General features: G+C 49.1%; 2 protein-coding genes and 1 pseudogene across 2 annotated transcripts; 1 reads left to right on the forward strand and 2 right to left on the reverse strand.

Annotated features, from left to right (window-relative positions):
• Positions 1-2,684: 2,684 nt before the first annotated feature.
• On the forward strand, positions 2,685-5,656 carry LOC124662755 (G-type lectin S-receptor-like serine/threonine-protein kinase At5g35370). The gene has a single exon (XM_047200557.1). The coding sequence runs from the start codon at positions 2,685-2,687 to the stop codon at positions 5,493-5,495; it is 2,811 nt and encodes a 936-aa protein (XP_047056513.1). The 3' UTR covers positions 5,496-5,656.
• Positions 5,657-7,444: 1,788 nt separating this feature from the next.
• LOC124662756 lies at positions 7,445-8,486 on the reverse strand (annotated as a pseudogene).
• A 3,491-nt stretch (positions 8,487-11,977) lies between these two features.
• On the reverse strand, positions 11,978-15,113 carry LOC124662757. Its single transcript, XM_047200558.1, has 2 exons — positions 13,904-15,113; positions 11,978-12,479 (listed from the first exon to the last, which is right to left on the reverse strand). Exons 1-2 carry the CDS (start codon positions 15,111-15,113, stop codon positions 12,466-12,468), a joined length of 1,224 nt encoding a protein of 407 aa, XP_047056514.1. The 3' UTR covers positions 11,978-12,465.
• Positions 15,114-17,046: the final 1,933 nt, after the last annotated feature.

Genomic DNA, 17,046 nt, shown 5'->3' on the forward strand with positions numbered 1-17,046 from the left:
CTGGCCAGTGAGGAGCTGCTGGTAGCGCCATCGGGTCAAACTCCTCCTCATCGGTGTGAGAAGCCCATGACCCGGTCGCGACAGGGTAGCCGAAGTGGAGCATCTGTCAAGCAGCGACCACCATCACCAGATTGAGTGCAGGCAGGACACAAGACTGGCACACGTGCACACACGGAGATGGTGACAGAATTGGCACGCCAGCCTCTAGCATCTCTAGAACGGGAACGACGATGTGACTGTTTACACACATAGTTTGGTTCCCAACAATGTGTTTGGTGCAGTTTTCGGCTGCACCGTTTACAAATCTGGTAGCTAGAGGAAAAAATGGTGTTCGGTTATGTGCTATAAAGTGGTTTATGGTCACCACTACAAAATTGGTGGTGTTACCCCCTAGCGGCTATGATCAGACATAACATATATAACACACTGCATTTGGAAAGGACCATTAGATTAGTAAGTAGGTTACATATAGACCTGCGTCCAGAAATTAGGCGTTCGGACGAACACCCTGATCAATAGCAATTTGAGGCTTCGAAAGCCTCTAGAGCTACTAGTTTATAACCCTAGATCAAAATGAACCACATCAGCACGCATGTTCATCATTGTCTCACGCTTACTACTAGGACGGACATAGATACACAAACACATATGGACACATAAACAAGGAGGCTACGGGCTAGCCGTGGTCAGGGCGGACGTAGGTCTTGGCGCTGGAGCATTTGCTCTCGTAGATGTTCATCTTCAAGACGAATGGCTTGATCTTGAACTCCAACACATCGTCGCGATCCAGGTCCTACTTATAGATGACCGTCGACCAGTTCCTCCTCATCACCACCTGCCCGCCGTGATATCCGACCTGTACCAACTCGTTGCACCAGCTACAGGCTGAGATGGCCACGCTGCGCGACATACGGATTTTGACCCACTCCCTCAAGCCATCCTGGAACGACGAGCATGTGCAAGCCGTTCACGTCCAGCTGGACGTAGCAACGGTGGGGGATGAGGACCCTAGGAAGGTGGCCAAGCTTCAGCCTTTTTCCCACCGCTGGCGGTGGCTGTGCAACAACCTCGACCCTTCATGGCACCACCGGCTTGATCGCCTTAGTCCAGCGATTGAGAAACAACTTGTCCTAGTAGCCGGGTAGAGGATGGCAACCCCTTCCCACCGCGTCGCACTCCAACTTGAAGACCTTGTCAACAGATGGATAGACAAGTGAGAGCACACTCAAAAGAACGAATGCAGTTCATGTCCATGGCGTTGCAGAGCTTTGCAATGTGGTGCATGATGACGTGATTGCACAACTTGGCGAAGCTTTGCAATGGCTAGATCTTGCATATCCTGCTATGATCATGCTTTGCTTGACAAGGACATGGTAAGGCTGAAGAAATTACAAATCCCAACTGGGGCAGGCAACGCCGTAACATGCGCAAAAAGTAGGATCCCAAATTGGGGAAAGTCGAATTGGACTCAAATCAAACCATATCCGTGCGATTCTACTGTGGATCAACTATATATAGATGGAAACAAGCAATTAGAAGGTCGTACGGACACCGGAGAGGCAAAATTTTCTGCAGCTATCCTCCCTAAAAACCCTAACCACATATCGAATCTAAAAGATCGAGGACTTACAGCGGATAAATCCGGTGTCATAGCTGCCGATGATGACCCTAGATCGTGCTCTGAAGCTCCCAGAGTCGTGGACAAAAGCGATCGCGGCAGGGATGGGGGTGGCGCCAGCTCGGCAGGGGTTGGCCCAACGAACACCGATGCCTTCCCCGCGGCTGCATTCGAGGTCCCGACCTCCGATGAGGCTGCAGTTGGAGTCGCCCTTGTATCACCCATGCCCGCGACGGAGGAATGCCGACCATGCTACGCAGAGGTGCAGAGGAGGTAAGAGAGGTTTTTAGGCGGTGAGAGAAGTGGAGTGGGAAGTTAACGTGGAACGTCCCGTCTCCTGCACTTTCCAACGCATGCAAAGTAGAGGGTATGTTGCGCTCGCTAAAGCCTACACACGCAACAACGCTTGAATCGAGTGTGTATGGTGAATCAACATTTAGGCTCCTTTAAAACTCGTGCAGTGCAGAAAAACGGTACTAGTCAAACGGGTCGAATTCTTCTTCGCGCGTGCGGAAACAACTTGCTATTAACCAAACTGACCCTGGAGTGCCTAACACGTCGGCCCCCATGTGATTTTCTCCACACGTTAAGAAACTCAAAGTTAAGTTAGATGATGATACAGGCGCCCATGAGGATGGGATCAATAATTAACCCCTAGGGATCCAGAGACAACTGACTAATGGTACCATCGCACACCTATGAACATGTTAACAGGGAAGCAGATAATGTAGCACATGAGCTACGTCATACGGAAAAATTCTCTCATTTGAGATGTTGCAGTACAACATGCAATTTTCTCTGTAGAATATACTACTGTACAAATGAGCAAAGCAGGACCAATCGTTCTTTCTTCGAATATAAAAATGCATTACACACTCAGTTTCCCCCCATAAAATTCGTTGTCCATTGAACGGGGGGCTCCTGTCACTCCAGGGTCAACGACTCTCTCCATCTCCATCGTGGAGGCCATGCCGCTGCTTCTTCCTCCTTCCTACGCAGCCGGCGACGCGGCTGCGGTGGACTCCTGCTAGCTACTCCAAACAAGGCGGCGGCGCCAGCTTTGTCAATGGCGTCCCCTCTTCTCCTCCTGTGCACCACCTTGCTCCTCGTCCTCGGCCATGGCGGGTCAAGGTGGAAGGCGGCGGCGCGCACGGTGCCGGTGGAGTACCTGTACCCTCCCTACGACCTCACCTACTTCGAAGCCACCGACACCAACGGCGTCTTCCTCCGCTCCCCCAACGCCACTTTCTCCGCTGCCGTCTACAGCGCCGACGACACCGACTCTTCCGACGCCCACCAGTCCCGCTTCGTCTTCTCCGTCCTCCACGACGCCTCCCGCATCCCCGTCTGGACCGCCCCCTCCGTCTCCACCACCGTCCTCTCCCTCACCGCCTCTGGCCTCGCCATCTCCGACCCGGCTGACCAATCAGGCCCGCCGTCCTGGTCAACTCCTGCCGACCTCGCCGCTCCCGTCGCCGCGCTCCGCCTCCTCGACACCGGTCAGCTTGCCCTCCTCGACGCCGATAACGCCACGCTCTGGTCCTCCTTCGACGCCCCAACCGACACCCTGCTCCAGGGCCAGACGCTCCCCGTCGGCGTGCCCCTCACCGCCACCGTCTCCGACAGCAACCTCTCCCCCGGCGCCTACCGCCTCATCCTCACCACCAACGACGCGCTTCTCCAGTGGCAAACCTCCGAGTCCGGTGGTGGTTTCGTCACGTACTGGGCGCTCTCCTCCGACGCCGCCTCCGTCAAGCAATCCAACCAGACCGTCCACTCCATGAAGGTCAACGCCTCCGGTATCTACCTCCTCGCCGACAACGCCATCGACACCGTCTTCACGCTTCTCTTCACCGACCCCTCCGCCTCTCACAAGTTCCTCAAGCTGGATTCCTCTGGCCGCCTGCGCGCGCTGAGCATGGCCTACACACCCACGGCGGGGCGGGCCACGCTCCCCGCCGTCTGGAATGCTCCGGCGAGCGACTGCGACCTCCCGCTGCAGTGCGGCTCCCTCGGCCTCTGCACGCTCGGAAACAACACTTCCTCCTGCACGTGCCCCGACGACTTCAGCACGCGCAACTCGGGCGGATGCTCGCCGGCCGATGGCTCCACGCTCCCCGTCCCAGCACAGAACTGCAACGCGTCGTCGTCTTCGGCAGCAACAGAAGCGGCTTACGCCTACATGAGTTTGGGTCACGGGATCGCCTACTCCGGCAGCAATTTCGCGGTTGCCACGACGGCCGGAGACGCGCTCCCGGCGTGCCGCGACCTGTGCTCGGCCAACTGCTCCTGCCTCGGCTTCCTCTACAAGAACTCCTCCAAATCGTGCTACCTCCTGCACGATCAGATCGGCTCCGTCTTCCGCGCCAGCACAAACAGCGACGAGGCTGGCTTCGTCAAGACGCTCCCGCTGCCGTCGCGCGGCCACGGCAGTGGCTCGTCCACGCTGAGCCCCATAACGATCGCGTTCGGCATCGTGCTGCCCACCATGGCGGTGGTGGTAATCACCTTCCTGCTCTACGTGCTGGCCGCGCGGTGGCTCAAGAACCGCCCTGACGGCGGTGGCAAAAAGAATAAGAGGAAGACGAAGCATAGCGGACACGGCCGCAGCTGGTTCATGATTCAGATGATGTCGTTGTCGTCGTCTAGGGCGTCGTCCAACGTCCCGTCGGAGAATGGGGATGACAACGAGAACCATCATGACGATGACGACGACGCGGTCCTCATCCCCGGGCTGCCTGCCCGCTTCACGTTCGCCGACTTGGAAACGGCGACCAGCGGGTTCAGGTCGCAGATCGGCTCCGGCGGGTTCGGGTCCGTGTACCGCGGCGAGCTCCCCGACCGGACAACGGTGGCCGTGAAGCGGATGAACAACCTGGGCACGCAGGGGCGCCGCGAGTTCCTGACGGAGATCGCCGTGATCGGCAACGTCCACCACGTGAACCTGGTGAAGCTGCGGGGCTTCTGCGCCGACCAGTCCCGGCAGCTGATGCTCGTGTACGAGTACATGTCCCGCGGCTCCCTGGACCAGTCCCTCTTCCTTTCCCGCTTCGGCGGTGGCGACGCTGGCGCGTCTGCCAGCAAGAAGAAGACGCTGTTGGAATGGCCGGAGCGGGTGGGGGTGTGCGTGGGCGCGGCTCGCGGGCTGGCGTACCTGCACGCCGGCTGCGATCGGAAGATCCTGCACTGCGACGTGAAGCCGGAGAACATACTGCTGGACGACCGCGGCGGCGTGAAGATCGCCGACTTCGGGCTGGCGAAGCTGCTGAGCCCGGAGCAGTCGGGGCTGTTCACGACGATGCGGGGCACCAGGGGCTACCTGGCGCCGGAGTGGCTCACCGACGCGCCCGTCTCTGACAAGGCCGATGTCTACAGCTTCGGCATGGTGCTGCTCGAGATCCTGCGCGGTACCAAGAACTCCAAGCTAGTGCACCAAGACGAGGAGGACACCGCCACCGGCAGCGTCGCCTCCGTGTCTGGCAGCACCTCATCGGACGGCCGCGGCGGCAGCTACTTCCCGGCGGTGGCGCTGGAGGTGCACGAGGAAGGGGGTCGGCGGTACGAGGAGCTTGTGGACCCGAGGCTGGAGGGGAGAGCGAACGCGGCGGAGGTGGCGAGGGTGGTGCGGGTGGCGCTCTGCTGCCTCCATGAGGACGCGTCGCTGCGGCCGCCAATGACGGCCGTGGCCGCCATGCTCGACGGCAGCATGGAGGTGCGCGAGCCCAGACCAGAGCAGCTGGCCTACCTCAGGATGTACGGCCGAGGCATCGGCGGCGGCAAGTGGAAGGCCTCCCACCTCACGACCGGCGACGGCGCCAGCATCAGCTTGTCACAGCAATCATGTGTGTCGGCGCAGCAGCTCTCGGCTGCCAGATAGATGACAGTCGACAGACGCTGCTCAGTCTGTAAGTGTAATGGGGAATGCAAATTTTGGGTGTAAATCAGAAAGGGCGTCTTCTTTTTGTCGAAAATGTTGTGAATATAGCATACAGATACAAATCTCCGTTCCATCTCCTGTGCATGTGTTTTTCATCTTCTTTTGCCGGAAAATTGTACAGCACAAAATTCTTCAATCTACCTATATTGTTTGGCCTTTGAAAATAGGTGTGGTGTGGAACACGGACGCATGCAACCCGGCATGGCACAGCATTGGCAACACACTCGGTAAAATATATTAGAGGGCAACCAAAATTTGACGTCAGCAATAATTCAAACTGGAGGTAGATTTTGATCGATTAAGAAGGTCAACACTGGCAAACTAATCTTAGAGTTCAGTTGACAATTACATACTATTAGCTATATGGAAGTAGATGATTTCTGCAAGACATTAGTCAATAGATGTAGTCGTAGTTGTAATTGACAAGAGTGCATCCCACGGACATCATCCCCATTGATTAGCTACTTCTGCTTCGAACGGCTAGCCATGGTCGTAATCGACACTGAGTCGCATTCCAGGGACATCATCCAATGCTTAGCTACTTCTGCTTCGAACTGCTACAGATATACATGTGCACAATTCCGTACATCAGTTCATTCAAAGGTATTAATTTCACAACAAGGGAACTTGTGGCTAGATATTTTTAGCCAGATCAAACACTACTAGGTAAAATAGAATCAGAAAGTGATAAAAAGGCGCCAAGAGGGAGATCAATATGAACACACTAATAACCTGAAATAAAAAATGATATGGAACAACAGACCAAAACATGTAACTAGTTTTAAGCTTCAATGTGCCAATCAAGTTGCCAGTTTGAAACACCAGATCCTTTAACATAACTTTTCAGTGTGACTGTTGTCTACTTCAAACTTCAAGGCAGCTCATGCAGTCATGCTATAATATCAGTACCATTGGATAATGTACACGTACAGGAAGAGAACAACAACAAACTTTTCTTGTATCTGTAGGCATCATGGTTTTATATCCATAGGCCTCGGCAACCACGAAATTCATGTTAATACGAAAATCAATATTGCTGGTGTGTATTTATATGTAAATCTTTCTTCTGTGATGTGTCATCAGCTAGTACATAAAGGAATGGTATCCTACTATATTACTCTACTAGTTTTGAATACATGTAGACTCTACATTGTAGAGCATAACACAATCAGAACATCAGAGATAATTGAAAAATACAAAAGCAGCACCCAGCTAACAACAGAAACACCATAAGAATGGCCAACTGCAGAAATGTTACTCCATCTCCTATAAGCTGTCGTTTCTTGTAAGACAACTCTTGAAAAAAAATTAAAAAACAGAATAGTACTACTAATTTTAAGGAACGATATATATTATATGTTTACGATTAATTGCGAGATCAGCAGTGATAAAAATTGTCTCAGAGACAAGTACCAACTGACGAATAGAACTGTATTTAATCCCCTAAATGTGTTGACTAAATTGCTCACTTATCATGGTCTCCAGTGCAAGTCTACTTTGCAGTTTGTTTGTTGCGAATTTCCACCTTGTCTGTGGCTTGTGCGGAAAATATGTGTGCTTAACTGTGTGGAGCTGAACAATAGTACACTACCAAGGTGGTTTCATAAAACACCCAGAGTTCAATGATAACATAAAAACATAAAAGAAAACACAGCTATAAGGAAATGTCAAGATGATAGTGAACACTTCAGAAGTACAATAAAGTTATTCCAGCAACCATGTATAAAAAAAAAGAACTAGATTCGGGAGTTCTTCAATGTTAAGATGAGCAAGCACTTACCTTCAGTATAAAAACTTGTTAAAGGATGAACGTCGGTACACAGATGGTCTTCGAAAAGTTTCTGAGACTGCATTGAACCAAGCTGGACCATATAGACAGATGAGTGCACCTACAAAACAATTGCACGAACATCCTCAGCATAGCCCACTATATATGAAATCTCCCTGTCTATCCTAAATCCCAATCCAAGAATCTTCTGCAGTTGAACAGAATTCCGCAACACCAATGCGGCAACACCATAGGGATCGGTTTTCCTCTCCCAGATTTGGAAGCGGGGCTGGTGGTAGGGGGCGCACGACAAAGCAGCGAAGCCAACACCACCATCCACTGCCTGGATGATCCGAGAACTGTAACCAACAAAAGGAGGCCTCATGACCATAGCTAGCTTCTCCGTGTCCAGATCAAACTCAAGTATATCATTGCTGCTCATCCAGTGAAGGGTGTTACCGACAAGTGTGCTGGATTCAGAAAAACAAATACCCCTGTGCGGAAGCGCTGTCCAGAGGAGATCACACCAGGTGCAGGTTTCCGAAGAGTAAACACTTGCGAATGCTGTGGCTTCTTCTTCGCCATTGGCATCGTCATAGTGCTCGTAGATGCCCAGCACGACCACTTTGAAAGGGCTGGAGTGGCATGCGCCATGCGCGTGGCCTTGGTCGCTGTCAGCGCAGAGCACCGCCCCACGGTGGATGACCACTTCGCCAGGGCCGTGGAATCGCGGCGTATCAAACACAATGTGGAAGTCGTGAGTGATGATGGGGTTCCACACGACGAACCGACTCTGGCTCCAGTCGTCGAATAGCACGCGTCCGTGTCGGTAGTCGAGGCACGTCCATCCCAACCAGCGGTGGAATGGCCAGGAGAAGCGCTCGGGCGGAATGCGGTAGGGCGGGTCCAGAGTGGATCTGAACGAAATGTAGCCTCTGCTACATGAGAAGACGCCGAGAAGGGGAGGCTTCCGGTGGTGGATCCGGAAGCGACGGTCGGTGCCGAGTCGTCGCCAGCGCTTGGAGACGAGGGAGGCGCGCAGGAGGTACTAGGTAGGGCGGCTGCGGGGGGAGGCGGAGGAGGAGGTCGTGGAGGAGGTCGTCGTCGCCCAGCGGATGCGCCAGTTCCGGCGACGGCAACGAGGGTCGGCGGCGGCGGCTCATGTCGTCGCTGGCTATTGGAAAGGGAACTGGGGACAGGATTTGGAGTTTCTCTCTCTTTACGCACTGCACTGGGGAATGGTCATTTGGATTTTTTAACTTGGATTTTACTGAAATTCGATAAATGAAAATTTCTCTCTGCCCAATCTCAAAAAAAGAAAAATCTCTATGTCGGGATAATGTTGCAGATGCACTTGTAGAATTGAGATTTTGCTTCAGGCTGTCATACAGGCAGTTTGCCAGTTCAGTTCCTACCGTGGATTTGTTCGATTGATAAGATTTCCGTAACCCAGTTTGTCCGTAAGTCTGGGATTACCGATTGATCTGATAGACATTTGTTGCCGCAATTTGGTTGGATCCCTATCTGACATAGCTGTTACTTGTGGGTTCAGATGAATGCTGGTGGCACATTGTTTTCTCTTCCATGAAGCCTACAAAATGTTCCAGCTTGCGTCTACCGTTTGGATTGCGATACCTTAAAATGTTTACAAGGGGCTACCCTAGCTAGCGATCGTTTGCTCAAAGCAAATTGAGCGATCGGTTTAGGACATAACTTTTTTTCCATTTTAGGAATGTTTTGGACTGTAGTATATCCTATTTCAGGAAAGTTCTGCATGCATGTAGAAGGGAACAAATCGATGACGTAAAGCGAGAATCTTTCTCAATTTGAAAATTCAAAACATTTTATCTCACAAGCGATAACTCCGATTTAAGATCTGTTTTCACCGATGAGTCGGTCTCGTCGAGATCTTCAAAACTAGCACCCATGTTTATATGTTTCGACAAACTTTTTTTGAATTAAAAGTTATCAACTCTCTCTATCTTGAATAATCGAACCCTCCGTACTTGAGTGATCAACGGTGAATATATAAAATTATCAACATAGTGCGAGTTATTGAGGAAAGTTACGTACATGCACAAAATAGACGAATCTAGCTGATGTCGGTGAAATCTTTTCCAAATTTGAAAATTCAAAACGTTTTATCTCACAAACGACAACTCCAAATTAAGATCTGTTTTCACCTATGCGTCGGTCTCGACGAGATCTTCAAAACTAGCACCCATGTTGATATGTTTCGAGAAACTTTTTTTTGGGCTAAAAGTTATCAACCCTCTCTATCTGAATAATCAACCCTCCGTACTTGAGTGATCAACGGTAAATGTATAAAATTATCAACCCTAGTGCGAGCTATTGAGGGAAAGTTCGCATGCATACACAAATAGACGAATTTGCTTGATGTCGACGAAATCTTTTCCAAATTTGTAAATTCAAAACGTTTTAACTTTCAAACGACAACTCCAAATTAAGATTCGCTTTCACCAATAAATCCGTCTCGATGAGATCTTCAAAACTAGCACACATGTTGATATGTTTCGAGAAACTTTTTTTCGGGCTAAAAGTTATCAACCCTCTTCTATCTGAATAATCAACCCCTCCGTACTTAGAGTGATCAACGGTAAATGTATAAAATTATCAACTCGAAGGAGGCTATTGAGAAAAAGTTACATGCATACGTACATGAAATAAACGAATCTGCTGATGTCAGTGGAATCTTTTCCAAATTTGAAAATTTAAAACGCTTTAACTTTCAAACGACAACTCCAAATTAAGATTCGCTTTCACCAATAAATCCATCACGACGAGATCTTCAAAACTAGCACCCATGTTGATATGTTTCGAGAAACTTTTTTTGGGCTAAAAGTTATCAATCCTCTCTGTTTGAATAATCAACCCTCCGTACTTGAGTGATCAACGGTAAATGTATAAAATTATCGACCCCAAAGTTAATTTTATTTTAAACGTTTTAGCGATTTTTTTAGTTTAGAAGCTATCAACCCGGTGTCCTGTTATTTATCAACGAGTAAATATAAATAACTACCAATCCTAAAATTCTAGCTTCATTTCGAATATTTTGGCGACTCTTTTTAGTTTACAAGTTATCAACCCGGTGCTCCGTTATTTATTAATGGTAATTATAAATAACTACCAACCCTAAAAAGTATTCCATTTAGAATATTATAGCGAATATTTTTTTATTTTACAAGCTATCAACCTGGTGCCTCGTTATTTATCAACTGTAAATATAAAATAAATAATAACCCTAAAAAGTATTTCATTTAGAATATTTTAGCGACTCTCTTTTAGTTTACAAGCTATCAACCCGGTGGGCCGCAATTTATCAATGGTAAATATAAATAAATATCAACCCTAAAAATTTAATTTAATTTAAAATATGTAGCGACTCTTTTTTTGTTTACAAGTTATCAACCCGATTGCCTCGTTATTTATCAACGGTAAATATAAATACCTAGCAACCCTAAAAACTAAATTTCATTTAGAAATTTTTTAGCAACTTTTGTTAGCTTACAACTTAAAATAGTACTTAATTTGAGTAGCAAGTGGTAGTTCATTTGAGTTGCAAGTGGATCTTCCCACCCGTTATTTTCCCCCTTAAATACCACTGGCCCGAAAAAGGGAATTGCAAAATGACCCCATTAAATATGAATTACCGTACGAAATAACAACATAAAGGGAATTGCAAAAAAATAGTCCAACTAATATAAATTTTGATACAGAGTAATGAAAACAAAAAAAATAAAGGGAATTAATAAAAGGGAATTGCAAAAAAAAAAAATCCATCACGTTGTCCCCGTTTCCCTATTTTATTTTTACAACTACCAACAAAGGGAACTGCAAAAAAAAAAGGAAATCAGCAGGAGTACTAATGCTACGTAACAGCAGGGAAATGGAAAATAGTAAAGAAAGAAGAAAGGGAAGCCTCACGAGCAATCATCCGATCACATGCATGCATTTAATGCTGGACCAAGTGGGCACATGGTGGGCAGAATTAAAATTTGGGCCAGGCCAAGCGGTAAGTGGGAACGCGTATGATTAGCGTGCGCATGTCGCGACAAAGAACACGTTATTAGCTAGCGGTCTCGCAGGAAAGAATCGATCGCTCGCGCGATCGAACGCGACAAAGGGAAATCGGTTTACAAGGCATCTCAAGTCAACTAGTCTCCTTAAGACATTGGACCTGGAACTTGCCTGTAATGTTGGTGTCTTCATCATAATTTCAAGAACACACTCTCGCATTTCTAATTCTACTGTTGGCTCAGATGGCTAGGAGTTTCCTGTGTTGTGTCTCACCCAGCTCTAATTCCCATTCGCATAAAAAAAACTTCAGTTCATGTCAGAGCAAACACTAGATGTAGCCAATTCATTTCTTGCCGGTGTAAACAGGAGCTTTTTCTTGCTGTTCTACCCCAACGTATGGTTTGTTCGGATAACTCCAGGTTCCGATCATGATAGGTAGATAGCTTAGTTAAAATCCTTAGCTATCTTCAGGATTTATAAGCTAATGATACAATCCAACTTGTATAGTAAAAAGCTCCTGTTTACACTGACAAGAAAGTCTTACGAGTGGTTTTTGCAGTATATTATAAGCTAATGATACAATCCAACTTGTACAGTAAACACCACAAGTCCCAACTATCCTGGTCAAGGTAAGAACTTGACCTTTATGACGGTAGAGTCGAGGATCTCAGCTGGTGGCCGCCATGGCTCACCAGCAGGCTGCACAGAGAATGGCTAGAAAAAACCAAGCCGGCTGATGTTTGCCAAAGGGCTTATTGCCAACCATGGCAGCCTGATGCAATAATAGAAACGGTGTGTCTTCGCTCTACATAACTGCAAAATGAACATGTTCCAATATGAACAAAGCTCAAACCATACTTGGGCGTCAAACTGGGACAGATGCTAATTCAACTAGAAAAACTAATACTCAACACTGCCGAACAGATCCAAGCAACCAGTTCATACTTCAGTTGACGATTACATATAGGATAGCTGAAAATAACACCACAGCATTATAGGTTCTACAGCTCAAGTAAGTTGACAACTACAGTACATGGCCATAGTCACTCCACAAGAGTCGGCATTCCATACTGCAGTATACCAGTAAGCTACCTCTGCTTCAAACTACTCCAAGATACCTGTGTGCAAAGGGCAAAACCATCTCATCAGTTACATCGAGAGTGTTAACTTCAGACTTGCAAAACATTGAAGATATTTTGAAGACATATCATTTCAGCATTACTGGCTAAAATATAATATAATTACAGAATGAGAACTGACCACGAAAGAAGAACCTAAATATTAACACACGATCTACCAGAAATACAAAACAATCTTAGCATCAGATTCTTTACAGCAAACACGTAGCTAATTTTAAGTTGCAATGTGCTAGTCAAGTTACAACTTCGATATATAAAAGCAGCACGGTACTAGTATAAAACACCAAATTTATTAAGTCATCACAATTTTTCACACGTGCCAAATTTGATATCTCCCTCCAATGTGGTGAATGCCACTTCAAAAGCAGGACCCACATTGTAAAAAATAAAATATTAAATATATCATCCCTACATGCAACGACAGATAACTGAATTTCGTTCTTCACACAACAATGTTTATTGCTTGGCCAAAGATAGCACCAAGCAGCCACTTGCTACAATTCCACAAAATTTAGAATGACAATGATCTCATGGTGTGTGCCGCCGGTGCCAAATCCTGAAAAGGCCAATTTGACCATGATATTTAGCCTATGGCGTGGCTTCCCTCAGATGGTTTCAAACCTAAGTTTCAGTGTGTCTGCGGTCAATTTAGAACTTAGACCATGCTATAAGACCAGTAACATAGCCTACATAGACACTACCAATGTACCATAAAATTACTTAGGTAAGGACAAAAGTATGTATTACTTGCTGAAAATTCCCCATTATGTACACAAGTACAGGGGCAAAAAATTCAGAACATCAATCGAACATATAAAATAAAAAATTGGGGCGCCCGGCCAACAACAAAAATGTCGAACAAAATTAACAGAAGATATATTATTTCATCTACTGTAAGATGCATTGTTTCCTGCCTTAGAAACTCAGATCTACGCTGGCCAATTTCTAAGACCAAAACATGCATAAGCATGTGGAAATCTCATTAACCTCACTGGTCTAAAAACTGGAAATGTGTAAAAAAGTGGATTCATTATAAGGCATATAGTCAGCTGAGTCTCCAGCCACATATAACTATTGGAAAGCTCCCCAAATTCAGTAACAATGTCTTGCTACATTCATTTCCCCAAGTGTGGCAATTTAGTTCCCATTTTGACACAAAAACCTGAGTCTAAGTACTTTGTAGTTTCTTTGTTATCGATGTCCTCCTGTTATATAGGTGGCTGAGATATGTACTGTATCAGCGCCCTTCGAAAAAAAAAGCCCTTCGATATGTACTGTATCAGCATAGAAGAACAATAGTAAACTAGCATGGAGTTCTGTAGAGAGCTAATGCTCAAGTCGCTAACAGTAACAGGGACAACAACATGGATATAGAATTTTGGTAATGTCATTCCAAAAGTTACCTTCAGCATAGAAGCTTGCGAAAGGATGATAGCGGGACATATTGTTGCTTTTGAAAAGTTCCTTAGATTGCATTGATTCAAGCTGAAGCATGTAGACAGATGACTCCACCCGCAAAAAGATTGCCTGAACATCTTGCAAATAGTGCATTATAAATGCTTTGTGCATGCCAATCCAAGACTCCAATCCAAGAATCTTGTGCAGTTCAAGAGTCTTCCGCAACACCCATGTGGCAACTCCACGAGAATCGACCTGCCTGTCCCACATTTGCAAGCAGGGGTGATAGATGGGGGTGATCAAAGCAGCGAAGCCAAGACCGCCATCCTCTGCCTGGATGATCAGAACATTGTCCTGGCGAGGAGCACCAGGAGGCCTCTTGATCACATCTAGCCTTTGTGCATCCAAATCAAACTCAAGGATGCAGGTGTTGTCTATAGGGCTCATTATAAGCAGACAGTAAAGGGTGTTGCCAATAAACGTGCTGCGCCCACTCAAGAAAAAAATACTAGTGCCAGGAAGCGTTGTTGAGATGAGATGGCTCCATATGCCAGTCTCGGAGGAGTAAACACTTGCGAAGGCGACTTTGGCGGTGGCTTCATCAGCATGTTCGCAGCAGCTCAGCGCGACCACTTTGAAAGGGCTCGAGTGGCAGGCGCCATGCACGTGGCCCTGGTCTCCGGCGGCGCAGAGCACCGTCCCAGTGTGGATTTGCGTAATCCCGTGGTCGTGAAACTGCTGCGGATAGGGTACGACGCGGAGGTTGTCAGTGACAGGGTCCCACACAATGACCCGACTCTGGCTCCGGTCGTCGAAGAGTAGGCGTCCGTGGCGGCAGTCGAGGCACACCCATATCTGGCGGCCGCGGGGTTGCAGGGAGAAGCGCCCGCTGGGTTGCAGCGAGAAGCGCTCGGGAGGGATGCGGTAGGGCGGGTCAAGAGTGGATCTGAAGGAGAGTTCTCCGGCTTGATACGAGAAGCCGCCGAGGAGAGGGGGCTTCCGGTGGTGGATGCAGAGTCGACGGAGGAACTTGGGGTCGGTGGCGAGGCGCCGCCAGCGCTTGGACACGAGGGATGCGCGCAGGCGGTGGGGCGGCTGCGGGGGGAGGCGGAGGAAGATCTCGTGGAGCAGGTCGTCGTCTTCCAGCGGATGCGTCCGTGCCGACGACGGCGAGGAGGGCCGGCAGCGGCGGCGGGTGCTGCTGCAGCCGGCCATTGCGGCCCTCGGTCGTGGGCCCTCTACTGGGTTGGGGAACCGGGAGTGAGGAGGAGCTGGGACTGGAGAGTGGGGAGTGAGAGCGTCAGACTAGGGTTTCTCTTCCTATTTCGGATGTGATATTTGTACTGCAGGCGTTAATTTTCGAGTCCTGAGTTAAATCGATGTATTTTTTCGGCGAGTTTACGGGTTTGGGCAAAAAGTGATCTAGAACAGCCTGAACTCCTAGTCTAGTCCGTAAACTCAGCTCGGGGACTGAGAAACGTAATTATCGCCCGTATTAAAATAGGCCGCGGAGGGGAGTTCGGTTTCCAAACCCTACTCCCCTCCGCTGCTGCCACCCGCTCCGCTGCCTCGCTCCATCCCAGGCAAGCTCGTGAAGTACGTAAACATCGAAGGCGAGGGGTCCTCCTCCGGCGGGTCGAGCCACCCCCTCGCCCGCCCGTCTACTACAGCTTCGAGGAGGAGGACGACGCGACGTCGGCGCGGGAGCTGACGTTCTCCGCGGGCGACTACGTCCACGACTTTGACGAGGAGGACGATGTCATCGCGCACGTGGCGGCCATCACGGAGGCAGAGGCACGAGCTCGCTGGCGCTAGGAGGAGGCCGACGCCGTCCAGCAAGTCAGAGAGTACGAGGCAGCGCGCCGGGAGGAGCGAGTCTGCCGCGTGTCGAGCTTGACTCCGAGTAGGAGCTCGACGCCTTCCTCCGCCACCACCGGCACCGCCGCGCGCAGAGGCCATCGGGGCCTCATTTTGGTCGAAATTAGGTCGCACGGTTAGGGCTAGTAGTTAATTTAAGTTTTTAGTAGATATTATGTAAAGTTTGTTGCTTAATCGGAGCATCAAACTATCATCTATATATGTGTTCATCGATGAATTCTTCCGTGAGAATTTAATTTTGTTTTTTCAGTTCGTGTTTCACGGTCAGTTCCGCGCGAGTGGTAAAATCATCCTAACAAATGTTTTTGTGAGACTGAATTCGACTTTTTCGGTTCCTACTTTTTCGGTTACAGTTACTGTTAGAGATGCTCTTAGTATGGTTTGAGATAATTTTCATCACATCATAGTAGAAGAAGAATGAGGGTTTCTCTCCTACGGCGACTAATACCCAAAGGATATTCTTACATGTTAATTTTGTCGTTTGTGTAAATTTTTCTTCTCGAGAATCCCCGAAAAAAAAAAACTTCTCTTTCTCAAAACGTCTTCTGTGTTTAGAGCATCTCCAGTCGCGTCCCCCAAAGGGATTTGGGGCGCGCCGGACAAAAAAACCGTTCCAGCCGCGTCTCCCAAAGTCCATTTTTGTCCGGCGCGCCCCCATACGGTGTCCGGCGCCCCGAGCCCATCCCCGTCCCACAGGGGACGCACCGGGGACGCCGGACACAACGAAAAGCGAGACGGGGAGTGGCGGGGCCGACTCGTCAGCGGCACAATAAATTTTTAACCTAACCGTCGCCTACCTCGCGACGAAAGTTATTGGCGGTGCGGTTCCCGCGGCCGACGCAGCGACGGTGCAGTTCCCGCAGCGACGCAGCGACGCGTCCCGTCGCGCCTAGCTCTGCGTGCCGGCGTTAATGCGTGCCACCGCTCCCCGCCTCCCTCCGGCCTATAAAAGGGCCGCCTCTCATCGTCCCTCTCACACACAAATCCTAGCGCCTCTCTCCCAAACCCTAGCCGCCACCATCTCAACAAGACTCGACGCTATGTCCGGTAGAGGCGGAGGCCGACCTCGCGACCGTGGTCGTGGTCGTGGTCGTGGCCGCGGCAGAGCTGAACGCTCGCCGTCGCCTTCCACGCCGCCGGCTTCATCATCGTCGGAGATGGACGTGGAGCCGGACGTGCGGTTCGAGTTCATCCTCGTCCTCAAGGGCGACCCGTGCGGCATCCAGAGGCTGCCGGACTCCTTCGCCGACTACGTCGCCGGTGATGATCG

Source organism: Lolium rigidum, chromosome 6, assembly GCF_022539505.1.
Source record: "Lolium rigidum isolate FL_2022 chromosome 6, APGP_CSIRO_Lrig_0.1, whole genome shotgun sequence".
Lineage (NCBI taxonomy): Eukaryota > Viridiplantae > Streptophyta > Magnoliopsida > Poales > Poaceae > Lolium > Lolium rigidum.

Excerpts from the sequence above, each read along its gene's own strand:
- LOC124662755 (XM_047200557.1), top strand. The coding sequence starts at position 2,685 with ATGGCGTCCCCTCTTCTCCTCCTGTGCACCACCTTGCTCCTCGTCCTC.
- LOC124662757 (XM_047200558.1), bottom strand. The coding sequence starts at position 15,113 with ATGGCCGGCTGCAGCAGCACCCGCCGCCGCTGCCGGCCCTCCTCGCCG.